The sequence below is a fragment of the Engraulis encrasicolus genome, chromosome 14, assembly GCF_034702125.1.
Source record: "Engraulis encrasicolus isolate BLACKSEA-1 chromosome 14, IST_EnEncr_1.0, whole genome shotgun sequence".
NCBI lineage: Eukaryota > Metazoa > Chordata > Actinopteri > Clupeiformes > Engraulidae > Engraulis > Engraulis encrasicolus.
In genome coordinates this window covers 47,523,517-47,551,331 of record NC_085870.1, presented here as the reverse complement: position 1 = coordinate 47,551,331, position 27,815 = coordinate 47,523,517, and the positions used below count along the sequence as shown (strand labels likewise).

Below are 27,815 nucleotides of genomic sequence, written 5' to 3'. Positions count from 1 at the left end.
GTAAATAGTTTGCAAGACGCCGACACTATATGGAGAAATGAATTCATGTAAATAGAGCCTTAGCTGACACTTTAATCCAGAGTGACAATCACAACTCACACACACCCTTTACCTCTGTGTGTGTATGTGTGTTTGTGTGTGTGTGTGTGTGTGTGTGTGTGTGTGTGTGTGTGTGTGTGTGTCTGTGTCTGTGTGTGTGTGTGTGTGTGTGTGTGTGTGTGTGTGTGTGTGTGTAGATGTAACGGCTATCATATTCGTGGTGGCTAGTAGCAGCTATAACATGGTCATTCGTGAAGACAACCAGACCAACAGGCTACAGGAAGCTCTGAACCTCTTCAAGAACATCTGGAACAACAGGTTAGTCCATCTGTGTGTGTGTATTTATGTATGTTTCAACACTGTAGGGGCCAGTGGCGGTTTTGGGGGTTGTGATGTTGGTAAGCACAAATTCTGTAACCAAACCAAACTAGTGGGGTCTCCCCCAGATGAGATTTTAAAAATAAAAACGCTCTTAAATTGTGAATTTTGACCTCTTCAGACAGCTCCCTAGGCTACTAAGTCATTCTACCATGTTGCATTTCGCATCCTTCACTCCACGACTTGAAAATACAATCCAAATGTTCGTGTTGCATCTTACAACAACAATTCACATCAATGCATTCGACAGAAAAACACATCACCACAGGCATCATTCCAGAAAGGGTGTGTTCTTATTCTGCTAGGTTGAACTAATAGAAATGAAGTCAAGAGTGGCCACGAGCATACCGTTGCGACCAAGGTACACTGTACACGAGAGCTGCCAAAAACTCGCGTAGGCCTGCCGTTAACTTGAAAAGAGTCTACGGGAAAGACAGACACCAGCCCTTCTGAACAATTATGAACCCATCCATGGGTGAGCGAGTCAACCCGTTCCTAAGCCGCAAGCTTCATCAACAACCGAACTTGTTACAGCGGACAAATATAACCTTACCTTAAAATGCTGTCTTGACCGCAGAAATCCCAACCTTTCACTTAATCCACACCTTTTCAAAATCATTGTCCACGTTCCCGTTTGTAATCCATATGATATCATAGCTGACCAATAAAGGCATTGTGCTGCCGTTTAGATATTTTGTTAAACTAACTGACGGTGTGTGGTTCGTGTTATCTGCCTATTATTCATTCGTTTCTTCATGATATGTCCCAAAGTTCTACTCCATGATTTGTCCACATCCAAAGCATCCAGAAAACTTTGAAGTTCAAATGTGTTGTCTTCGAGATTATCATAAAAGCAGCTGGCTTCAGTCAAAAATGTAAACATCACGTCTGCCTGAGCTCTACTTCCTGAATCCAATGTTAACGTAAGGTGTCAGATCGCGTTATGATTCATCAACTCATCTGTCAATCATATTTTCCGGCGCGCTATTGGTATAAGCATAATCATAATGTGCTTCAGAAACTGGCGGGGCATGCGGAAAGCCAATTAAAAAACAGATTCGCTGCCATTGACTCCAAGTCATTTAGAAATTGTGCTTCATTTTCTGTAGTGCCATGTTTCACCATCGCTGTTAAACACTGTTTCTCCATAGACACTGTGGTGTCGCTGTTTAACCAGTTTTATCAGAACCGCCGGTAACGGACAACACAGACAGCTGAATCACGATAACAGAACAAGGGTTTAAATTCGGATGTCGCGTTTATCGCTTTTATATTGGTAAGCCGTGCTTCAAGTGCTTCAAGTGCTGGTAGGGGCATTCAGGCCAACTCAGAACCGTACCGTGTCTGTTCCCGTACCTAATCAAGAGCCGGCTGGCGTGTTCACGCAGTAGATCTTAGCATTCACGAACTGGAACAATGCGAACCGAACCGCAATACGAACCGATCAATATTTGTTTTTTTCTCTGTGAACCGTGACGTCAAAGTGGACGTCAGCAGGAGCCTGGTATGAACGTGGGTGGTTTGCTGGGTAAGCACTTTAATGTTGAACGTAAGTGGGCACAGACACCGGCATCGTTTTGGTAGGCCTGTAATGTTTGTGTTTATGTGTATGTTAAATGTGTGTGTGTGTGTGTGTGTGTGTGTGTGTGTGTGTGTGTGTGTGTGTGTGTGCGCGCGCGCACCCGCAGGTGGCTTCGGACCATCTCTGTGATTCTCTTCCTGAATAAACAGGACCTTCTGGCTGAAAAAGTTTTGGCAGGAAAATCGCGCATAGAGGATTACTTCCCTGAGTTCTCAAGATATATTACACCCGACGATGGTACACACACACACACACACACACACACACACACACACACACACACACACACACACACACACACACACACACACACACACACACACCAACAGTTAAAGGTAGACTATGTAGGATCATGGTTGCAGGTAGTGCAACTCCACATTTGTGAATGGGCTGCATACACTAATCAAACACACACACACAACTAATCAAACACACACACACACACGCACGCACACACGCACACGCACACACACACACACACATTTTACTTCTTTATTTGGATTGACAGATATACAATTATCATGGCACACACACACACAGAGCAAGCAGCAAGCATTTACTTCCATGGCTAATAAATGTGTTTATCTTTCCTGTGAATTTCAAGTTAAAATTAGCAATATTAATGGACAAAAAATATTTGTGGTTTGCAATATGAGGCAATATCATAATGTGCTAAGAAAATATTCTTAGGTGCAAAGAAAGTATTTACTCAAACAACAATACCAAACTCGACCTCTAGTGGGCATTAGTGTACCACATAACATAATTCATCACCAACTAAAGGAGAGAATACACACATACATGGGAGCAACCATCCCGGATTCAGAGAGTAAAAACCCTGCCACATATTTGCCCCAACCAAGTCAGTTGAATTAGCTATTCCTAATTAATTAATAATTAATAATAAAGGTGTGTGTGTGTGTGTGTGTGTGTGTGTGTGTGTGTGTGTGTGTGTGTGTGTGTGTGTGTGTGTGTGTGTGTGTGTGTTGCAGCGGCCCCAGAGCCAGGAGAGGATCCGCGCGTCACAAGGGCTAAATACTTCATCCGCGACGAGTTCCTGGTGAGAACCCCGCCGTGTGTGTGTGTTTGCGCGGCGTGCGTGTGTGTGTGTTGAGCAGAGGTGTCAAACTCCACATCATGTTATTTTGGGAGCATACGTTCCCACAGCTCTGTGTATCCACAGTCTACCCCGCTGCCCAAATACGGCCATTCGGTAGATATCAAATTCTGTTACTTAACGAAAGAATACTGAGACGTGCCCTGACCAAAACCTCCTTTAAAAAATAAACCAATCTTGTGGGGGCTTTTGCAGAGTATGCAAATTGAGGTCTTTAGGAAGCAACTTAATGCTTCAGAAAACTGGTTTGTCCAGAAGCATACATTTTGTGTTTAAAAGGGGAAATTTGTAATGTATTTTCTATGGACTATCAGAGCCAAATTCTACTACTCTTCTACTTTAAGGAGTGGTGACATTCATTCGAAAGGCCACAAATTCCTCAGATATTAACAGATTTCCATGTGTAAGATATTATTGTAGAGTAGGGTTGTCAAACTCAGGCCCACTGGGTCATTTTGTTTGATCCGCTAATTAATTTCAAAAGTGTATTACAGTTGGCCCACATACGCCATTATTATATAGTAACATGACTTGAACATGAAATTTGGTGTGTCATAGGCATATACTACTCCCACTCATACAACAGAAATATGTTCAGGCACATTTAAGCTACCATATATGGTTTGTGAAATTTTTCTTTGAGTATTCAGTGTGTGCATGCAGAATTTTAGCTCATTTTAAAGATATATACTACTATATATACTTCAGCCCACGACTTTATCCTAGATTTTCCTTTTGGCCCACTGTGAATTTAAGTTTGACAACCCTTTTTTAAAGCTTCAATGAATCTGAAGTTTCAGAGTCCATGATTAACTCAATATGCCGCTGGGCCTGCTTCTGGACTGTTTTCATGCGACCATAGCTCCTTTTCCATCAGTCGGGAGTGAATTGTAGGTTAAAGCAAATCATGTTTTTGTGATATAAGATGCGTCTGCTTGGTTTTTCGTCAACAGGCGATGCTAGTGAAATTAAACATCACAGACATCCGCGTTGATGCACATTTTTCTGACTCACAGATGATTTTTCATCAACAATTATTTTGGAATAGAAGGCACAGTTTGCGATTAAAACATAGAAAAGAGAGAAAATTCTGCAGGGGATGCATCACCAGGTCTTCAAATATGTGTTGGAACTCTTGAGCCAAGTCCAGTCGTAGCTTCTGCGTTTGCATGGCTTTTCCATCAACCTGTAGCAACACAACTTTCCCGAAAACTTCTGACTTAATGAATTGCTGCGTTCCAGCGTTAGAACAATATAACGGCTTTTCCATCACATGTGTCTTCTTGATGGACATTACGCTAAAGTGAATCATCTCTTTGATGTAAAAAAAAAAAAAAAAAACCACTCGTAAGGCATTGCTGGTTACATCTCCTGCACAGCAATGAAAACGAGGCAGGTATTCAATCTCACCTGCATTCTTTTGGGACAGCTGTGGCCTAGTGGTTAAGGAGATGGGCTTTAGATCAGAGGGTTGCAGGTTCAAGTCCCACCTTATCTTACTCCATGGCTGAAAAGCTCAAGTCACCTAACCCCAAACAGCTCCATGGACTGTAACCAATACCCTATGCTTGAAATAAGTCGCTTTGAATAAAAAAAGCATCTGCTAAGTGTAATGTAATGCAATGCAATGCATGAATTGGGCTTCAAATACTGTACACGCATGTGCTACGCGGGACAGTTGATCACCTTAACACCGTCAGGAGATGGTCATCACTAATGCTATCCCCACTTGATATGTGTGATGGACACTAATGTGTACCTATATCTGTGTGTGTGTGTGTGTGTGTGTGTGTGTGTGTGTGTGTGTGTGTGTGTGTGTGTGTGTGTGTGTGTGTGTGTGTGTGTGTGTGTGTGTGTGTGTGTGTGTCTCTACAGAGGATCTCCACTGCGTCTGGTGATGGTCGCCACTACTGCTATCCCCACTTCACGTGTGCGGTGGACACTGAGAATATCCGCCGCGTCTTCAGGGATTGCAGAGACATTATACAGCGCATGCACTTGCGCCAGTACGAACTGCTGTGATGCACACACACACACACACACACACTTGCAGCAGTAGAAGCTGCCCACACACACACAAAGCGATACACCCAAACACATACACGTACATACACACACGCACAGCGATACACATACACACAAACACACACAGTGTTACATACATAGTCCTTCTCCTGCCCCATGCTGGACTTTTGCGAGAGACGCCTGACTGCAACTTAAATATCTAAACACACACACACACACACGCGCACACACACACACACACGCGCACACACACACATACACACACACACTAAACATGGTCTGAACTGCTAAATCTCCTCCAGCACTTAAACAGAGTCTCACACGTACACGCACACACAGACACATACACGCACATACATGTCAGACGTATCTTTGTCCATCATACAAGTACAGTATTTTTGCTTTCTGTCCCAGGCTTTCCAAACACACACAAGTAAACAACTACTCCTACACACACACACACACACACACACACACACACACACGCACACGCACACGCGCACACGCACACACACACACACACACACACACACACACACACACACACACACACACCCTGCTGCAGTGCGGGGGCCTGGACTGCAGAGAGACTGAGACTGAGGAGGCTCCTCTGCACATGCTCAGTCAGAGCCTCGCTGGTCGCCATAGTGATGGCCAATCAGAGCCCAAGGACTGGCCATGTTGCCCCGCCCACTGGAGAGGGAGGGACTTGTGACGTTGTCATGGAGATGGCATAAACTGAAGCTGAGGTCGAACAAAGTGGCTCTATATATATAGATATTTATATATGTCTGTATATAAATATGTATATATACCTATAAATATGAAGCTATATAAACACGATATATTCCTGTATTAACACAAGTCAACTTCTCTGTTTGTATAATGGTTTGTGTGTGTGTGTGTGTGTGTGTGTTTCTATATGTGAGCGTTGTGTGCGTGCGTGTTTGGGTGCATGAATGTGTGTGTGTTTGTGTCTGGGTGCGTGTTTGTGTGTGTGCGCGTGTCTGCGCGTGTGCGCGTGTGTGTGTGTGTGTGTGTGTGCGTGTGCGCGTGTGTGTGTGTGTGTGTGTGTGTGTGTGTGTGTGTGTGTGTTCAGTCCACTAGGCTTCATGATGTAGGCACAGTCCCACCCACAGGGATGGATGGGAAATCTGGCATACAGGACATTTTCCTTAGGGGATGATTCTGTTGTTTTTTTGTTTCTTTGTTTTTTCGCTTAGAGATAGGCCCTCAATTTAGATGTGGCGGCCCATTGGTCTGTCTTTAAAGGAACACTGTGCAGGAAATGGTCAAAAAAGCTACTGCAACTATGCTGCTCATTGAAACTGGGCTGCCTATTGCCAAATTTGATCTTTACATGAAAGTTTACTAAGTAATAAACAAATATTTTCTACAGTAGTATGGTCCAAGTACAGTCGTTTTTGCAGCTAAAAATGACCATTTTTGGAAATTCAAAATGGCGGACCATGGAGAAGATCCCCCTTTTCATGTATGAAAAGTGCAATTTTTCCAGTCATAATGAATACTTAGAATTTGATGCTGGTGGTAAGTATTCATGAAAAAGGTAACATTAGTGAATGGGCAGCATGAATTCTGGAAATACACAACTAAAAATCTCACACAGTGTCCCTTTAAAAAGAGAGTGGACTGAGCAACTACGTGATAATATTATCGAAATGCAGGGGACTGTGGCGGGCTGGTCTATGACTACAATGCCTGGGCTGTTTTCGATCCCAGTCCAGCTCTGTCCACCCAGTCTGCGAAGGTTAGAGAACATGGTGGAAAAAACACCTGATCTACAGTACCTGTAACATCTAGAGATCCAAAGGCCAACATGGAACAGTCTTAGTTGTCAAACACTACACAAAGCAGGGTGGAGACCAAGGCAGAGCCCATTACTTTATACAGTAAAGCTCCGTGTACACCAAAAGCGAACTGCGCGACCAGAGCGACGGAAGTCATTATTACGCTATGGAGGGAAGGTGAATAAAGCTGTCAGGAGCGAAGCTTCTTGAGCGACCAGAGCGAATTTTGACGGTGAAACTCAAGCTAATCTTAAGCGAATTCGCTATGACGCGGTTCGGCGAAAACCAATTGGAACGTTCATATCAACGAATGTCCCAGCTGTTGTGTGATTAGCTGAATCAAACATGTCAATGCCGCGTCCAACAGCGAATAAAGCGAATCCATGGAGAAACTTCTTCAACCACCCCAGCTACCTGGGTCGCGTAGGTTGCGCCTGGTATACATGGGCCATAAGTCATAAAAGGGAACAGTGGAAAAGAGAACACAGACAAAGTACAATTCTTTTTTTTTTTCATTTTTCGTGACATTACATTTAGGGGACGCTTTATAAAAAAATGTAGTATTTTATGACTTTATGCCTTTATTTCGGGGTGGGGAACCTATGTTTCGAGGGCCGTTTACGTTTAATGTTATGCAGCTTAACATGAAATTGTACATATTTTGTTAAGGAATCTTAGAAATTACATTTGCAATACAATTACGCTATATGTGGGGGACCTAGAGAAGGTGGGATCTGTTTTAAAGGTGGCTGCCTTCAATATAGACCTTAAGTGCAGGGGGGAATCCTGGTTTGTGTTCATAGAACGGCCCTCGGAGGACTTTTGCAGCCCTTGGAGGAATTTCAAGTGGCCCCTCGAATGAAAAAGGTTCCCCTTCCCTACTTTATTTGATAGGACAGTGTGAGATGGTGACAGGAAGCGAGTGAGAGAGAGATGGGGGAGGATCGGGAAATGACCTCAGGCCGGAATCGAACTGAGTAGTACCAGTCAATGCCCCAACCGTTTGACCCACGGCCGGAGCCTTTAGCAGAAACTTTTAACCAAAGCAACTTACAAAGAGGACACTCAAGCAAGTACAGAGTGTGGGGGTCAATACAGAGTACAGCACAGAGTACAGAACAGACAGAGAGCACTAATATATATTTGTTGAGTTGAACAGTTAGACATAATGAACGTAATACATAAATAATTTAAAGGACTGGAGGCCCTATTGCGTGTAGTGCAAGTAAGTGCCCAGGATAGTAGAACAGATAGAAAGCAGTAATATACAGTACATAGGATAGTGGAGGGCCTATTGAGTAGAGTAGAGAAACTTTATTGATCCCCAGGGGGAAATTCAGGTGTCAAGTAGCTACATAAATAAACACACACACACACACACACACGCCAAGAGGTTTCCCGATCTGGGCCAGCTCTGGCATCTCAGGCAGTCCAATCCCCAATAATGATGCCCTTCTTAGTGTCCTTCTGTATACTGTTAAACAGTTGAATGGCCCATGGGACAAAGGACCTCCTTAGCCTGTCTGTCCTGCAAGTGAGAGCACGGAGTCTGTGGCTAAACAGACTCAGCTGGTTACTGAAGGTGGTGTGAAGGGGTGTAGCTGATTATCCATAATACAGTCCAGTCTGTTCAGGGCTCTGCTCTCAGCTGTTGAGGTGAGAGTCTCCAGCTCCATACCCACCACTGACCCTGCCTTCCTCACCAGTCTGTCAAGGCGTCCCGCATCTCTCTTCCTAATGCTTCCACCCCAGTGTAGTGCAAGTAAGTGCCCAGGCTTAGAGATGAGTCTTCACTTGCTTCTTGAAGGTTGAGATGGATGACCCTGCTCTAACTGGCAGTTTATTCCACCATTGAGGGACAATGCCAGAACACGGTTTGGACTTGGATGGCCTTGTGTGAGTAGAGGGCAAGGCTAAACCGTTGGTACTGGAGGAACGCAACACCCTGGAAGGAACATATGGCTTTGGGATAGCCCTTCAGGTAAGCTCCACCAGAGAAGCTCATTGATAAATACAAGAAACGTTTGGAGGATGGCATTGCTGTTTAAGGCGGTGCAACCATACTGTATTTTAAGGAAGAGTTCCAATATTTCTACACTATTTTTCTTTACTGGTTAATACACAGCACTCTTCCGTGTGGTGCATAAGTTGAATAAACTTGGCAAATGAAGAGGTGGATCACACTCAGGTTCTTCTTATCTTCTTTTGAATTTTTTTACATAGCAGAAAGCAGACAGACGTTGCAGTGTCTTGACACTGACAAAGGAAACAGCAGAAACATCTGTCTGTTTTCTGCTGCTATGTAAAAAAAATAAAAAATAATAAGAAAAGAAGAACCTGAGTGTGATCCACCTCTTCACTTACATTCTTTTCCTTTGAAATGTTACAATTTTTAGGGAGGAAAAAAACGTTTCTATTCTAAATGTCTTCGGATGTCAAATTAAACGATAATGGTGGTATAAGTTGGAGATACACATTTTGTAAACAAGGCCGACAGGCGGACAACAGATGCGTCCCTCTAAGCCAGTTCCAACCTTTTTTCCCCCACGCCCCGCTGGCCTCCTCCTAACCTGTCAACTTTATTTTTTTGCAGTTTAGGCTATAATAAGCCTATCATGCTTGGATTTGGAGAAGAACCACATGATTTCAAATTTCACATAGATTAAGTAGGCTACGATACAAATTACTAGACATTATTAGCAGGGCTCTAAATTAAGTTTTTCCACCACCAGCCAATTTGGCTAGTGGACATTTTAACTAGTCATTTTTTTAATCTTGCCAAAATAAACTATGCATTAGGCTAGTTCTTTTTTTAAATTATGGTCATTTTGTTCAACTATTTCTGCAACACAGATACACTATAGGCCTACATAGGCCTACCATATGCCTACATAATAAGCATATTAGGCCTATAGTGTATTTTTTTTCATTATTTTTTAACTTCTGCTTTATTTTTTACTTGCATTACTGAGGCCTAATCAATTTCATTCATTTTTATTCCATTCATCTGAAAACAGTGAATCACATCACACAAGCCACCTTTAAAATACAGTAGGCTAGCTTAGCCTAACCAAACTCACAGCCAAACACTACAAAACCTCACATAGGGTCTAGGTCTTCGCACACCCCAAGGAAGGATAAGCAGCCTGATCTCCAAAAATTCCGTGCTCGGATGTTAAGGACATAAAATCTGTGTCCAGGAGCACGGATTTTGCCAAAATTCCGTGCTCCTGGACACGGAATTGTTTTCCGTGATGGGCACACAGAAGTGCTTTCTATATTCCCACAGCACTGTGTTAACTCTATCATTAGAAAATACATACCAACTGCTAATCCTAAGCAAAATAATGCTATAGCAATTTAAGTTGTACCCTGACCTAAACATTCCCTAACCTTAACCTGTCATTAAAGACATTTTTGAGAAATACCTTTTCCAGTTGGTTGATAGGCTATCAAATTCATATAATGAATGAAAGGATACTAGCTGTGCCCAGGCCAAAACAATCCCTAACCCTAACCTGTCAGTAAGAACTGTTTTTTTTTCTTTTTTTTTAGAAAGACTCATAGAGAAACATAGAGCTGTGGGAGTATAAAGAGAGCACTTCTGTGTTTCCATCACGGAAAACAATTCTGTGTCCAGGAGGACGGAATTTTGGCAAAATCCGGGCTCCTGGACACGGATTTCGTGTCCTTAACATCCGTGTCCAGGACAGGCGTACAAATTTTCAAGATTGTTAGGAATATTCACTTCCAAGTACTTTAGGTCAGCTCCCACTTGAACTCATATTGTTTTTTAAATGCGCAACTTAGTTTACTACCGACCATTGCTTCCGTTTTGCTGAGATTTAGTTTGTATGCTGATATGGTGCTATATTGTCCTATTTCCTGCATTAGTGTTGGTAATGAGTTGCATACATCTGTCATATATAAAATCACATCATCTGGAGCAGTGTTTCCCAACCAGGGGTATGTGTACCACTAGGGGTACACGAGCACACTGCAGAAAAACGAAAAAATGTATAGAGCAAAGTCACATTGGGATATAGAGCATGAGTTAGGGGGTACTCATGGAAAGAAAAAAAGGCTTAGGGGGTACGCAAGACAAAAAAGGTTGGGAAACATTGATCTGGAGAGATCATTGAGAGCAGGGGCGCTGCCAGAAATGCTGGGCCCCATGAAAGATTCGAATTTTGGGCCCCCTTAAGTGCCCCTCTCGGTGCTTGGGCCCCCTTAAGGGCCCCTATCCAACCGTATCTCACTCATTTCGTAAAGTCTTCACGAAAATAATATATTAATTTTCGTGGTGCATTCACGTTATTGCGCTCCAACCGTATCTCACTCCTTTCGTAAAGCCTTCACGAAAATAATATATTAATTTTCGTGGTGCATTCACGTTATTGCCCGCCTTTCGTAAAGTCTTCACGAAAATAATAGATTACTTTTCACGCTGCCTATTCACTTGAATTGCCCGACTGTTGCCTAGCGACCCACTAGTTTGATGCCCTTTCGGGAGCCATCAAACATTTCAAACAAGCAATTTAGGGTTAGGTTTAGGGTTAAGGTTAGGGTTAGGTTTAGGGTTAAGTAGGGTTAAGGTTAGGGTTAGGTTTAGGTTTAGGTTTAGGGGACACAAGGCGTAAAGGGCGTCGAATTAGTGAGTCCCGAGTGTATCAGCAGTGTTCTGTCAGCACCCCCTCCCCGCCCCTGCAGACGTTTGGATAACCATAGCAGCAGTGGGGCAATTCAAGTGAATAGGCAGCGTGAAAATTAATCTATTATTTTTGTGAAGACTTTACGAAAGGCGGGCAATAACGTGAATGCACCACGAAAATTAATATAGGCCTATTATTTTCGTGAAGACTTTACGAAAGGCGTGAGATAGGGCTCCCCTATCAGTGCTTGGGCCCTTAGAATCTGTACCACTTTTCCCCCCCCTAGCGGCCCCCATGATTGAGAGCACAGCAATTTTGTTTATGATGTTCTGTTCATCAGCAGCCCTAGTCTTGACAAGGTCTACCAAACTTTCTTAGATATTTGGAAGACTCGTATTTAAACAATTCCCAGTTTAAACTGAAAGAGTTATTAAGCATTAGCTTTAGTGTGGAAATGCTCTATGAATTGCAATATAGCCTATATATGAGACTTGACTTCTTCATGGTCAAGAAGACAGTTGTTTAATTTCCTATAGCCTAGTTAGCTTTGATGTGCCGCCTAGGCTATTGGAGGGCAGTACGTTTATAGAAATGGAAATGGCTTTGTGATCACTAAGGGGGCAGGGAAGAATATTAATAGAGATGTCCTGCTGTTTTAAAGAATTAGAGACTAACCAAAAGTCAATAGGCCTACGTGAAGCCTATGGTGTATGTCTTGAATGTGAATGTGAAAGATATTGGGGGAAAATGAGTTTGCAGTTTCAGTCAGCCCTTTATCATACCGTTATTCCAAACCCAAAAGCGCTATCTACCAACAGCGCCGCGCTTTTGCATCTCACTCACTACCGCTCCGACTGTCAATAAATTGATTAGAACTTCATCTCCCACAATTCAGAGCGAATATTGCTCCGAGGCTGCCAGTGAGGCTGAAGTCCAAAACAGTGAGGAGGATATGCAGCAGACGCTCCGACACTTGTGAACGGTACAGTATTCAGTGGCTGTTATTTCACTGCAAATGCCAGACGGCGCAGACTGGCATGGCTTTTAGACACGATGTTCCAGTGGAACCAGTTTGTGTTTATGATGTGACATCGTTTGCGTGCTAGTCTAGCGAGCAGATTCATCGGCGTCCAGATTTGCTTACCATCTTCTTCCGCCTTGACGCAGCCCCTATGCTCGCCTGTAAACTTTAGAAAAGCTCCAGATGCTAATACTCGTTTGCAGAAGGCCTTATACTAATCTCATCGACACTTTAGATCCGCTCAGAGGTTTTAGTAGAGTTGTCGATTTATGATAATCCTATCAAAGTTAGATGACCGCTGAGAGTAGGCTATGCAAAACCTGCGGGGTGTTGTCAATTTGACAGTTATTTGCCATTTGTTATTTGAACTTGTAGGCCTAGTCCTCAGACAGGGTTTTGTGCGTTTGTTAAGCAGATAATGTCAATATTTTAGATTTTGTGTAACTTTTAACAGTCTACTTCTGACCCACGTGACCGACGTCATACATCATAATTCAGTTTGTGGCGAGCAGTCAGCTGGGGGCTGTGTGGTGGTCAGAATGATCAGATTGTGTCCAACATGTGATCTAATGCTCTCTATCTCTTTCTCCCTCTGTGTGCCTCTATCTCTGTGTCTCTCTCTGTGTCTCTCAGTGTCTGTCTGCCTGTCTTTTTCTGTCTGTCTCTCTATACCTCTCTATGTCTGTGTCTGTGTCTCATTGTCTCTCTACTGGTTGTCTCTGTCTGTCTGTCTCTTTCTCTCTGTATCTTTCTCTCTACCTGCTTGCTCTCTCTGTCTGTGTGTCTCTCGCTGTATGTCTCTTTCTCTCTCTCACGCTGTCTTCCTCTCTCTCTCTCTCTCTCTCTCTCTCTCTCTCTCTCTCTCTCTCTCTCTCTCTCTCTCTCTCTCTCTCTCTCTCTCTCTCTCTCTCTCTGTTGTGCAGGTCTCCGTTGGCGTGAGTCTTCAGCTATGCTGTGAGTGAGTGTGTGTGTGTGCTCGAGTCACAGTACAGGTGGTCTCAGGTCATCGAAGCTGACACTGACGGGATTGTCATGGCGGCCGACGTTCACACGCACTGGGAGTCTTCCAATGGTAGCCTGAGCGCGGAGCCGTCGTCCAATGGCAGCCTGAGCGTGGATGAGCTGCGCTTTGATAGGCTGAGCGTTGAGACACTGCGCTGTGATGGGGCAGAGAGCCCCACACCGGGCCTGGTGGGCGGGACAGAGCCAGGTCAGAACCACAGTGTGTGTGTGTGTGTGTGTGTGTGTGTGTGTGTGTGTGTGTGTGTGTGTGTGTGTGTGTGTGTGTGTGTGTGTGTGTGTGTGTGTGTGTGTGATTCATAATGTATGTGATCGCAGGAGAAATGGCTGTTGTTGTTGTTGTTGTTGTTGTTGTTGTGTGTCTATATATTTGTGTGTCTGTCTATATTTGTGTGTCTGTGAGTAGGGCTGTGAGTATGTGGGTAGGGCTGTGTTGGTATTGGTGAGCCGTGTGTGTGTGTGTGTGCGTGCGTGCGTGCATCCTTGTTTATGTGTGTAAAATGTATCCCACGTGTTAGTAATGACACCTACAGTATGTGTGCGCGTGTGACGTGTGTGCTGAAATCTGTTTCTGTTGTCCTCGTGGGGGTGTGTGTGTGCGAAGTGGATGATGACATTCTTGTGTGCATGTGATAATTAATATGTGTGCGTGTAGGTTATTAATAATGTATGTGTGTGTGTTTAGGTGATTAATAACGTGTGGGTTTGTGTGGGTGATCATAATGTGTGTGTGTGTGTGTGTGTGAGTGAGTGTTTAGGTGTTTAATAAGGTGTTTGCGTGTGTAGGTGAAAGGGTGTGTGTGTTTGTGTTTAGGTGCGGGCCAGGAGGTGGCAGTGATTATCTATGTGTGTGTGTGTGTGTGTGTGTGTGTGTGTTTAGATGTTTAATAATGTGTGTGTGTTTAGGTAATTATTAATGTGTGTGGATGTTTAGGTCATTATTAATATATGTGTGTGTGTGTGTGTGTGCGCACTTGTTTAGGTGCAGGTCAGGAGTCGGCCATGTTTGCGTGCAGCCAGTCGTACGAGGACCTGACAGCGGAAACACAAGAGGAGGAGGCAGCCATCTTGGAAGAGGAGGGGCTAGGTGGGGAGGAGTGCACCGTGATTGGCCGAGCTCCGCAGGAAGAAGGAAGTGCTCCACAGGAAGCGGAGGGTGCTCGTGATAAAGACGAGGATGTGACGTCCGAGGCGTGGCGAGCGCACCGCAAGCACGTGTTCGTCCTGAGCGAGGCGGGAAAGCCCATCTACTCGCGCTACGGCAGCGAAGAAGCGCTCTCATCCACCATGGGGGTCATGATGGCGCTGGTCTCATTCGTACAGAGCGGAGACAACACCATACGCTCCATACACGGAGGTCAGGAGCTGTGTGTGTGTGTGTGTGTGTGTGTGTGTGTGTGTGTGTGTGTGTGTGTGTGTGTGTGTGTGTGTGTGTGAGAGAGAGAGAGAGAGAGAAGATTAGTAATAGTAGTAGTAGTATGTAGTAGTAGTATAAGTAGTAGTATGCATCATCTTGTGTGTGTGTGTGTCCTTGCCTGTGTAATGGATGATAACTAGCAGAGTTCGGTGTAGAGCGATATAGTATCGGTAGAATGATACAGTACCGGTAGCGCTGAGCTATCAGTCTGGACCTTTAGCTCAGCGGTGTCGTGATGTGCCTCCCATGCCCTCACTGGAGTGTTGACTAGTAGGTGGCGGTTTTGAGCCCCAAGTGGTGAACCAGCTCAGGATCACCTCAGCTTCACGTGTGTGTGTGTGTGTCTTTGTGTGTGTGTGTGTGTGTGTGTGTGTGTGTGTGTGTGTGTGTGTGTAGATGGCTACCGTGTGGTGTTCCTCCGCCGAAGTCCCCTGGTTCTGGTGGGCGTGTCCAAAGGCAACCAATCAGACATAGCACTGGTGCGGGAGCTGCAGTACGTCTTCCTACAGGTGTGTGTGTGTGTTCGCGTATGTGTGCGCTGGTGCGGGAGCTGCAGTATGTCTTCCTACAGGTGTGTGTGTGTGTGTGTGTGTGTGTGTGTGTGTGTGTGTGTTTTCGTATGTGTGCGCTGGTGTGGGAGCTTCAGTACGTCTTCCTACAAGGTGCGTGTGTGCGTGTATGCGCACAAGCTGTCATATGTGTCTCTACTACTGGGAAAGTGAACTCGTGTGAATGTGGACCTGTTTTCATCTGATCAATATTATTCTTTCATTTTCATTCTTGTCTTTGTATTCTTTCATTTTACTCTGATTTCATCAGTTTTGTTTTCATGCTTTTTGTGAGGCTTTTGTGTGAGGTGATGATGCAGCTCAATCACTAGCTTCACACACAAGCAGAACCATGACCAAATGTGTACGTGTGTGTGTGTGTGTGTGTGTGTGTGTGTGTGTGTGTGTGTGTGTGTGTGTGTGTGTGTGTGTGTGTGTGTGTGTGTGTGTGTATCCAGGTAGTGAGTTTGTTGACGATGACTCAGCTGAATCACGTCTTCTCACACAAGCAGAACTACGACCTGCGGCGGCTTCTGGGAGGGGCGGAGCTTCTCACAGACTCTTTGCTCCGCCTACTCGAGTCAGACCCGGGACCGTTGCTTAGCGCCGTCAGCTGTCTGCCCCTGGGTAGGTGTGTGTATGTGTGTATGACCCCGGATCCGCACCAGTTTATCTCGTAGCAGCTGTGGTTGTAAAGTGAATCAAAAAACACGATTCTCCCAGTTGTATAGTGAGTCAAAGAACATGATTCTCACAGCACAGCCACCCTTGTCCAGGTGAGAGTGTACCCTGTGAAGAAGATACAGGATAGCATCCTCCACTCCCACATTCTCTTGGTAGGCAAACTGCCGAAGGTCCAGTGCGTGGCGTACCTGGGGTTTGAGAAGGTTATGCAGCAGCACCCGAATGTTTTCATTAGATGTGAGGTGAGAGCATCTGGTCTGTAATTCTTTGGGGTGTGTTTTCTTCGGAACTGGTATCAGGTATGACATTTTCCACAGGGTAGGGAGCTTGCCTTCTTGCAGACTCCTATTGAACAGGTCAGGGTTCCCACGGGTCATGGAATTTCTGGAATATCATGGAATTTCATAAAGGTTTTTCCAGTCATGAAAAGTCATGGAATTTTACCATTTTGCATGCACAGTCATGGAATATCATGGAATTATCAGTTGTGTAAAAGCAGAAACTTTTTTGTTCGGTGTATAACATTGTTTCTTACTGGTTGTCTTAAAACGCGTCGCCAGAGACTGTTTGGTTTCACACTGTTATGTGCAACATTCTAGAATGCAATGAGCTTCTGAAATCTGGCAGTGGCCCTAGGGATGAAGATAATCTTCAGTTTTCACACTTTTTAAAAAACAAATTTACGTCATTTTTGAAATGGAAATTCTGCTTTTTGGGTCTGGAAAGTCATGGAAAATCATGGAATTTTATATCTGAATTAGAGGAACTAGTGGGAACCCTGACAGGTGATGAAGTGGCTCAGGTAATACCTCAGCACATGTCCTAAACAGTGTGTGTGTCTATGTTTTTCACAGAGTATGTCCAGTTCCGATTGCATATCTATGTTCTTTTCGTAGGTGGCGCTGTGAGGGACGCTGTGTCTGCAGCGCTGCAGCAGAATAAAGCTCCCTCATTGGTCTTCTCCGTGCTGCTGGCGGGACACCGGCTTGTCTCATTGGTCCGCCAGCGCGACCAGAACCTGCACCACACAGACCTTACCTTATTGGCCAATCTCGCAGGCTCCTCCTCCTGTGCGGCATTTCGAGAGGCGGAGGGCTGGACCCCCGTCTGCCTGCCCAAGTTTAACCCTGCAGGGTCAGTATTGAATCCCACTTCTGACACCAACACACAGTGAAAAATAATTATAATAATAAATTGAGCTATTTTTTCTACTGTGCTGCTACATTAGATCTACATGTACACTCTTCGTTTATTTTTGTCTTTCTCTGACGGTCTTTGCACATATCCTTTCTAGTTTGATCAGGTTTTGAAATGCGATGACGATTTCATTTCCCAGTGATATAACTATGAATGCATACATATGGGTGGTTGACGTGACGCCTTGTTGTTTCGTAACATTAGTTACAAACCTACAAAACTGTTTTTTATAAATGAAAACACATATTAAGATTAAGCACAATATCATTATCAAGTTAGCTTGAGCTCAGATGTCAGTCATGTATACAAAAGGATTAAAATGGCCATAATGCTGTGAATTTCCTGTGTTGTGACTTCATTTTCCTGCGGTGCGACATGCCTATGCAAGGTGTTGATGCAGGACACGTTTTCCCAAAAATGGCAAAAATTAGACGAAATTCCACGAACCACTAAGTGCTTTATTTTTTCAATTTTTTTTCCATCAATTTTTTCAGGAAATGGAATAACTTTTTTTTTAATTGTGTTATGCCCTTAAACGTCAACCACCCATACACTGTATAAAGTAAAGACAAATTGATTCAAATACCATTTTACATTTTTTTTACCAGTGTGCGGTAATCTGCCTCACATTATTTCCTAGGGGAGTAAATTATAATCGGTTTGCATTGATGCATCGATTTTACAGCCAGCTATTCAATGACTTGTTTCATCCACAAGAGAAGAGAGTTCTTCAGTAACGCGGAAGCATGTAGTAGATTGTAGTCTTTAATGTTAGCATTTAAGGACTTCCTGGTTCGTATCGGCTTCCGGCCTCCATTGAGAATGAATAGGGGTAAATTTCAAATAAGCTCCGAGTGCAAGCACGCGCTTAGCGAACCCCCGCAAACTGTCGAGGGTGTTAAAAATAGGCTGTAGGTATGACATGGTTGATCATTTTGTGTCAAACTTCGACATAAATACGATGTTGCGTCCATATGCTAAACCCGGAAGCTTTTGGCGACTACAGAAGCGGCGCCTGTATCTAACGGCATGTACGTGCGGAGGGTTGTACCCATGGCAACCAAAGGAAAGTATGTAGTTCGGAAGTTTTAATGATCAGAAAGGGGTTAGCAATATTGAATTATAATCGTCATGATTTAACATGTGAATACACCAACATGATGATACGATCCGTTCCACTAATGAGAAAGGGATGCGGGGACACGCTAATGTTCGTTGTTGCCGTGCAACTTGTATTTTTGCCAAACCTGAATCTCTATGGCGTTTTGCAATGTAAAAAATCGCCATCGAACCGGTAGTCCAAACGCCGCATACAAGTTGACGTCAACGCTGAAGAGCTCTATTGATTAATCGTTATTAATAGATTCTTCGATTTTTGTTTTTACTGCACTCATTTGGTGAGGTATTTCGTTTTGCTCATGCATTAATAATAATAGGGACTGTAATAACAGTGTTTCTCAAATAAAATCCATGTAGTTATTTAAGCTTTTGTTCATTTATTTAACATTGCACACATAAACCAAGCCTGTAAAGTGAAAAAAATATCAATTGAATCAGAGCATTCTTAAAGATCGCCTCTCAACGTTATTTCATTAATACTGCCGTGTTCCCCAATGTTATTGAATGTGTTACGCGTTGGTCCTGTTTTAAAAACGCGCTGGTTGCTTTGTTTCAAGACGTTTTTGCAAGCTGGCAAGGTGGCTTGTGGAGAAACGAGAGAGTGTTCCGTGTTTCTCGTGGAAATGCGTCTCTGATTGGCTCACTCCTCCTGCTCTCGAAGAAACGCGTCTCTGATTGGCTCAGTCCTCAAGTTCTTGGAGAGAATGTAATGGCAAACAGAGTCGCCACTTCCCCTGGTGGTACTGCACTATAGGGGCGCCAGCGGAGGCGTGCAGGCTCCATTCAGGGCTGTGCTCTTTCGACAGCGACCCCTAGGCTTGCTGCAGGCACGGAGCAACCAGAGTGAGTAGGCTTTATGTATGAGGCTTTGTGCTGTGTGTGTACCTGAGAGTAGCAACCAGCTGATAGCTAAGCTAAGCTATGTTTCGGGCCACCAGACGTTGCTTGTTTTGAAAACAAGCAGAAAAAAATTACTCGACATGTTTTTAGATAAATGGGTCGATATAAACCTTTGTGGGCAACGCCTTCTTTCGACGTGACGAAACACAGAAAGGCTTTCGTGATTCGCTCGTTTCTCTGCATTATTTATGTAAATTGGGAAACACCGGGAAACACAGCCAGGAGAGTTGACGCACCGCTATGAGAGCCTTGCAAGTGAGTTTAACTTGGGGTGACCGTCCGATCTTCGAAAGGAGTGAGTAAAACTGAGTTTTATCGGAAGTTGGCCTTTAAGTGTCGAAAATAACCTAATCATTGGCCTAAGAAATCGCTATCTAATCGAATCGCTATCGAATGAAGGCTTACACCCCTACTTGTTCCTCTTGCAGGTTCTTCCATGCGCACACCTCCTATATTAGAGAGTTTATGTAATCTGCCTTGCTCCTGTTGGAGGTTCTTCCACGCACACATCTCCTATATCAGGGAGTTTACGTTAATCTGCCTTGTTCCTTGCTGCAGGTTCTTCCATGCCCACATCTCCTTCCCGCTCGCAGGCGCCCCCCTGTGTCTGCTGCTGCTCTCCACGCAGCGAGACGACTTCTTCACACTGAGCACGCTCCACCGGCGCGTCCTGGAGCGTCTGCAGCGCCGCAATACCCTGTCGTCCCTGGAGGAGGCGCTGAACTGCCCCACGTACCCCGCCAGCCAAGTGGGCATCCCTCAGCTCATACACTTCCTGTACAAGAGCAAGAGCTCCGGACTATACACCAGGTCAGAAGGGAGGGAGTGGTGTGTGTGTGTGTGTGTGTGTGTGTGTGTGTGTGTGTGTGTGTGTGTGTGTGTGTGTGTGTGTGTGTGTGTGTGTGTGTGTGTAATGAGGGGGGGGGGGGGCTTGGGGGTGCGCGCAAGCCAAGTGGGCATCCCACAACTCATACACTTCCTGTATCAGTTTAAGAGCTCAGGACTGTACTCCAGGTCAGAAGGGAGGAAGTGGGCTGGATGTGTGTGTGTGTGTGTGTGTGTGTGTGTGTGTGTGTGTGTGTGTGTGTGTGTGTGTGTGTGTGTGTGTGTGTGTGTTCTGATGTCTGTGTGTGTTTGTGTTAACTGTGAAAAGCTACTTCGGAAACTGAATACTGTGTATACTACTGTATGTTTGTGTGTGTGTGTGTGTGAATGGTGAGTGTGAGTAGTACTGTACTCATCGGGCTCTTAATAAGTATGCCTGTCCAACTGCATATTGTCAAACATTTCTAATCAGCCAATCACACGGTGACAACCCAGTCACGGTCAAGACAATCTGGTGCAGTTCACATCAAGCATCAGAATGGGGGAAGAAATCAAGAGTTTCGACTTGCAAAATGGTGTGTCCACCATTTTTGACTTTGACATTTTTGTACGGGATATAAATTTGGCAATAATAAAATGCAAATATCCCAAAATGTCTGAGTCTGGTCTGACTATTTCAGAAACAGCTGATCCACTGGCACATACTATGCTCACCCGTCTCTAGGACTTACTGAGAATGGCCCAAAAAAGGGAAAATATCCAGAGAGCGGCAGCTCTGTGGCAAAAATATCGTGTGGATGCCAGCGGTTATATTAATCCACCCTGTGTGTGCGTGTGCGTGTGCGTTCGCGTGCGCGTGTGCGTGTGTGTGTGTATGTCCTCAGTCCAGAGTTCCCGGTCCCATATTGCAGAGAGGAAGAGAGGCAACGTTTGATGAGTGTCTACCAGCAACTGCACGGCCGCCTGCACCACCCAACGCGACCAATGACATCAATATACCACACCACGCACACACACAACCTCTACGCCAGGGTAAAGACACACACACGCACACACACGCACACACACCAGCAGACCGCCTGCACCACCCAACGCGACCCATGACATCAATGTGAAGAAAATGATATGCACATTCCTGAATAATGCTTGGAAATACTGCAAATATGTGAAAAATCAAAAAAGGGGGCACTGTTCCTTTTACGCCTCCACAGACTCCATCACTTAACTTGACTTAACTGTGTGTGTGTGTTTGTGTGTGTGTGTGTGTGTGTGTGTGTGTGTGTGTGTGTGTGTTCGCCCCCTCCCCAGGTGACGAGTGGCTTTGAGCTGTACGTGTGTTTCAGTCCGCTGGCCACCAAAGCCATCGCAGAGGCTGCTGTCCCCAAACTGCTCAAATGGATACGCAAAGAGGAGGACAGACTGTTTATACTGAAACCCCTTACATACTGACACACACACACACACACACACACACACACACACACACACACACACACACACACACACACACACACACACACACACACACACATGCAAAGAGGAGAGGCTCTTTATACTCAAACACCTTACATTCTGACACACAGACACACACACACACTCCTGTGGACAGCCAGTGCTGTAATGTGGTCCTGTATCTACCTCTCCTGTCCTGCCGTCAGTGGACAGTCATGCAATCGCCTGGAAACTAGTCACATGATCATCGGGACTTATCACATGTCCACCTGGGCAGTCACGTGATCATCTGGACAGTCACGTGACCCATCTCGTCAATGGGGACCAGTTGCCTTGGCAACCACAGTCAACCGCATTACCAGAGATCTTATAGAGAGGGATAGTTCAGGCTAGTTCTTTTCCGGTATCCATGTGATGCCGGGTGAACGCCCCTTTAGGAGACCTTTGGTGAGGAGATCTTCGGAGCCTTGAGGTTGAGAATAAATTGAGTCTCATAAGCGCTGTAGATGCCGGTAGCGCACTTCTTTTGCAAACACCTCAAAAAGAGAAGAAGAAGGAGGGGACAACGTCCTATTAAGAGACCAAACTTCAGCTCACTCTTTTGCATTGGGTGGGCGGGGTTTGAATCCTCTTTCTTTAATCTACCTCCTTTGGCGTTACCATCCTCAAAGCAGTCACATGACTCTCTGAGCAAACACATCTGGACTAGTCATGTGTCGTTATCACAACCACAATAGACAATGCTACCAGCTGCCAAAAGCTAGAGTTGCAGAGCCTGCCAGCTGATTATGTTGAAAACTCGTACAAACTTTAATAATAAAGCAACATTCCAACATGCATGTCTTGTGTTTATGTGTTGATTTTTGTGGGCAGGATTAATATGGTGACTGAGTAGGGATCTTTGGAGAGTGAGTGTATTGGTTAAATATCTGCTCAACTGCTTTTTTTGTATTTCAGTGATGATGTTGGTTAGAGGTGTGCATGTGCGTGTGTGTGCACACTCCTTTGCATTGGATGGACAGAGTTTGGATCATCTTACTCTACTGAGAAAATCTTTGGTGTTATGGTGTAACCATCAAAAAGGTTGTGGTGTGGCTATGCTCGGTCACGCCAACAAGCCTGGGGTGCATTTCTCGAATCTATATAGCAGCTGTGTTAGCTACTTTGCTGTTTTCAAAGCAATTTCCCATTAGCAACTGCCCAAGTTCCTAACTGGCAAGTATGCTTTCGAGAAACGCAAGCCTGGCTGTTGGGTATAGCAGCCAGAGCCTCAGAAGGCACTGATTTGAGTCAAGACGATGCACATTGGTCATTTAAACAAGTTAACATCTCTTACATAAAGTTAGAAAATATTTGGGTTGTTTGAAAGGGACAGGAAAGTTAACTACCGTTTGAACCAAACAGACCATGCGCCAAGAATTTCAAAGGAGATGCATCATTTCAAGTCTCCCATAGAGATGCATAGGAAATGTGGCCTGATTATCATCCACTTTCAAATCTCTTCGAGACTTGGTCTGACCAAGTGCATAACAATTGACATTTCCCAAATGGCATGGTTGACCCGTCTCCCTTGGTTTGCCAATGGTTGTTTGCTTCCCGAAGTGAGAGGAGTTCCCGATTTTTCTGGAGTTCAGAAATGGTATTTGTATTGCTCCTGGCCTGACTAGAAGCAATATTGAAGGTGTTGCGTCACTAGGAGGGCGTGGCCTGGCTATTGGAAATGGCCCTCTACTTACTTGTTAAAGTGTACCTCCGGGATTTTGGACACCAGGCCTCATTTCCGAGTCAGCCAGGGTGTAAACAATGTGTCCAGAACGTTTTTTTTCACATTCCATGCAGTCCTTGTGAATTCTCATATCCATGTTGCTAAGCTAGCGCAAGTGAACGGAGATGGTAGTAGCCTGCCCCCAAAAATAGTCTTATCCGGTTGCAACAACATTCAAAACAACCCCATTATTATGCCAGACTGCAAGTGTAAATACTTGTCTTGATAGAATGAAGTTTGAAATTAAACCAACATTGCAATCATGTTTGATCACCATCAGCAATTTGTGTTCCGGTTTGAAAGCTTGACAGCCGCGGAGTGATATTCCTAGTACAAATCCTAGCTTCGTTTGACACATCCATAACTTTTCCATAGAGCGAACTCCAACATCTTTGAAGTTTGTAAAACTGAACGGTTTCCCTCTCCCTGACCTCGCTCGCAAACATCAAGAGTAATGCTTTCTGTCCGACTTTGTAAACCTTTCGTAACATTGAAACATATGCCATAACAATGTTTGGTTGTTACTAGATGACCCGTGTGTCTACACAGCATGTTGGCGAACAGAACGCACACTCTTCTCCCTTTCATCCTCCCATTCCATCTCGTCTCAAAAAACATTCCATGTAATAATAACTAGAGCTACGAGTGACATATTTCACAATGTCAAGCCAGATCACATAGCGTTGCGTAACTTATGAATCCATAGGAATACTGCAAGTCATGTCTAATGCCATTTGTCACAGCAATTACACAAAATAACAGTAAAGCATTACAACATGCCAATCCAAAAGGGTAACTTCTAGCCCAAGTTTTGGCTAACGTAGGCGAAGCCATTATACCACTGGGCTACCATCATAGAAGCAAAAAGCATAGCAAACGTCGGTTCTTTGATAACAGAGTGAGGTGTTTCACTATGGGATACGCTTGGGCGTGACCATCTATGGAAGCTCCAATGACATTACGTCTGTCAAAGACAGACAGTCGACGCAGTCGGGCTCCGCCCGCTTGGGGTGTCTACCCCCGTCGACACGCTGAGTCCAGCATTCTTAACGGTTTCTTCCCCACCTAACAACTAGTGCAAGGAGGGAAAAATAGGTGAAACACCTCACTCTGTTATCAAAGAACCGAGGGTTATAGCCATAACCTAACGTTCTTTTTCTAACTTCGCTCGGTGTTTCACTATGGGAGATATAGCCCACTCCCGGAATGCACGCTATGTAAAGCCCTTATTACAGTAGCATCGGTCAGAATGTATAGATCGCAGCTGGAGAGCTGGCCATTCCTGTTAATGCATAAGCTCTAAGGTCCCTAAGGGGCCGGCGAGACATTATTCTGATAGGCAACCTCTGTAGCTTTCACAATCCAATGAGACAATCCCTGACGTGGCAGTGGTAGTCCTTTATGGTGTGTGGCCGCCACAAAAAGTTGAACTCTGCTAAATTCTGTATAGTCACAGAGCTTTAACAGGACACACATAGTTGAGCTCCTGACCCTCCTCTGAGTGAGGGGGCAGGGTGCGGGGCATCCAGGTCCTTTCTCCGACATCTAAAGAAAGTCCTGCTCTGGGCACAAATCTGTAATGGGGAGAAGACGCACCTTCTTCAAATCAGAGTCAGATTGTAAACCAAGAGGGCCTCACAAGGAAGGCTTTTAGTTCACTCACTCATTTCATGGTGGTTAATGCTGTATTAGAACAGTCTTGACAAGCTAAACTTCAAACCAGTGATTTGGAGGGGTGAGCGTGTAGCTCAACTTAACCAGAACTAAGTCTCCAAGGAGTACTACCCTGCTGGCTTGTACTCAAAACTTCAGTGGCTGGCTGAAAATGCAGCAAGGTAAACTTTCCTATTGGGAAAGACTTTAACCCTGTGTATAAGATCCCGTAGGAAGCTAAGAAGCTGAACAACAGGGCGTTAGGGAGAAGTGTCTCCATGTGCCCCATACCTTGAACACACGCCATTTATGACCAAGTATGAAGTGTGTATGCTGCTGTCGCCCCTAGTACAGTCTCGGTGACTGCTGGGAGAGGGCGACTGCGTCTGAATTCTACCTCTCACAGAATGAGCCTACCGGACCAGCCTGTCTAGGTGTGAATTATAAATATCGCTTCTTGTCTAGGAGGATCTCTCAGTAGAGGTGGGGCCCCTGAGGGCCCTCCAAACACCCTTACACAATCGTGACCCCATAGGGTGACATAATTGGGCCAACAAAATCAGTAGCAGGCTCTGTTGCCTGACTCTGACCAGTGTGGGGGTTATTATGCTTATTGGTGTGAATGCATAGAGCAGGGTGTTTTGCCCATAGCAATCTAGTGCATCGTTATGCCAAGAAGGAATAGAGGGCACTGTGTGTTTCCTTACAAGGTGTAGAGATAGCAAAAACCTGCACCAACCCCTGCCCCACACAAGCCGATGTTTGAGAGTAGAGAGGATGTTCCCCTTGGCCCTGTTCTGCAGACTTAACAGAAACTGTGACCCAGCAATAGTTTCCTCAACCACCTACATCGTTTTGGAAATGTTTCAGGGCCCAGAACACTTAATGTATATGGTCGCCCTGGACGTGCGATGGTGAAACCACTGCATGAACAACGTGGCCAGTAAGCTTTACTGTAAGCTTTACTGTAAAAGCCCTTCATCATAGAGAGACACCTCTCGCTACCGTAATAGCGGATGCCATTACACCAACTGTAGTCTAGACCTTGTCTGACTACTACTAACGGTGACTTGATGAACCCAAATTCACTCGATGCTTTAGCGCCGTCCTGGAATCTAATGCTGACTCCTTCGAGAGGGAGCAATAGGGGAAAATGTCTTAATTACAGTATTCTGATCCCAAGCCTGTCAGAGGGGCTAACGCCGTCCTCAATCGCCGGTTGAGACAGCGAGAATGCTGTATGTTTTGCCGTGGCGGCGAAACTCATAATACACATTCTGATTTCAGACAGGCTACAGCCTTGTGATAAGATCATCTGCTGTAACTCTTGTGACAACCCCAAAATCGAGACGATGATATGATTGACAAAGCACCTTGTTGTCAGATGTATGCGATTGTGGCATACCTGTTTTTATAAGGCGGTCTGTAAAATGCGCTTTCCAGCTGAGATCGCGCAGTATGTTGAACAGAGCCCATTGACGGCTCCTTAGAGTAGAAAAGAAGGGATATCTTCGTTCGTAACTCGAGAACTCAGTCTACTGACCTTAAATTAGTGTTCCACTGAACCTAGGTGGTTTTGTGATCAACAGAAGTTCTTTATCCACTTACAGTGGAATAAAGTAGTGTTGAGATTGTGTACTGTACGTCATGGATGAGCATGACCCGTCGCTCTTATATGACGCTAGTCACGTTACCCACGCAGCCGTGACGTGACGCACACTAGTGGCGTCACCGGAGAGATCTCTGCTATGTCTCCGCTGCCAATAAAAGGGGAAATGGTGCGCCCTGGTGGTGTTATGACAGTGGTGCACCCCTTTTCTTTATTTATGTACCGTATTTATTTTTGAGAGATTTCTGGTGTCAGTACATTGTACTTATACACCTCGTGTGTGACTTCTCAATAACAACTCCGTCCTTGGCCCAAGGCCTGGATGGGGATGGCATTCTTTATTTATTTTAAAGCACACTGGTCTGTTGAGGCTACCCCTAGGCTGCAAGGGAGCCACTCTTGTGTTACCAAATCTGCCCCTCGCCTGGGTGCGAGGGATATTTGTTCCCTTAACACTGCTGAGACTACTGTGATAGTATCCCCTGTGTACATAATGTTAACAATTTCACCCTTGGCCCCTGCCTGGATGCAAATGATAATTGTTTACTGAGCAGTTTAGTCTGGTGAGACAGAGGCTACTGCTTTGCATTACTTGTGTAAGTTATGTAGTAACAATTTCGCCCTTGGCTCTTGCCCAGATGCGAAAGACCCTTGTTTACTGAACACTTTAGTCTGGTGAGATGCAAAGTGTGCATGTTTATAACATGTTAACATTGTTATGTGTTAAGACAATTCGCACTAGGCCCCTACCTAGATGCGAATGACCTTTGTTTACTTAACACTTTAGTCTGGTGAGACACAATGTGTATATTGTGTTAATAAAATTCGCCCTTGGCCCTGCCTTGGTGCGAATGACCTTAGTCTACTCAACACCTTAGTGAGATGAGACCGCTCTCATGCATTATGTACATCTTATGTGTTGACCAAATCGTTCCTGGCCCTTGCTAGGAAGATAAAGATCTTTGTATACTGAACACCTTGGTATACTGAACAGTTTGGTGAAA

At 44.8% G+C, this 27,815-nt stretch overlaps 2 protein-coding genes across 3 annotated transcripts in view; both read left to right on the top strand.

The window, feature by feature from the left end:
• The window catches only part of LOC134462786 (guanine nucleotide-binding protein G(s) subunit alpha-like), a 36,477-nt gene extending 30,328 nt beyond the window's left edge, over positions 1 to 6,149 (top strand). The window contains exons 10-13 of one of the 2 annotated variants that reach the window (XM_063215992.1): positions 237 to 357; positions 2,106 to 2,236; positions 2,992 to 3,059; positions 4,992 to 6,149. In XM_063215992.1, the coding sequence (XP_063072062.1) occupies positions 237 to 357; positions 2,106 to 2,236; positions 2,992 to 3,059; positions 4,992 to 5,138 (467 nt within the window). In that variant the 3' untranslated portion in view covers positions 5,139 to 6,149. The remainder of the gene's footprint in view (positions 1 to 236; positions 358 to 2,105; positions 2,237 to 2,991; positions 3,060 to 4,991) is intronic. The other variant, XM_063215993.1, reaches the window with a different exon arrangement.
• A 6,330-nt stretch (positions 6,150 to 12,479) lies between these two features.
• mon1a (MON1 secretory trafficking family member A) lies at positions 12,480 to 22,623 on the top strand. Its single transcript, XM_063215991.1, has 9 exons — positions 12,480 to 12,583; positions 13,546 to 13,832; positions 14,625 to 14,999; positions 15,456 to 15,568; positions 16,066 to 16,234; positions 17,188 to 17,425; positions 20,066 to 20,317; positions 21,217 to 21,364; positions 21,641 to 22,623. Exons 2-9 carry the CDS (start codon positions 13,655 to 13,657, stop codon positions 21,779 to 21,781), a joined length of 1,614 nt encoding a protein of 537 aa, XP_063072061.1. The 5' UTR covers positions 12,480 to 12,583; positions 13,546 to 13,654; the 3' UTR covers positions 21,782 to 22,623.
• The last annotated feature ends 5,192 nt before the right edge of the window (positions 22,624 to 27,815 follow it).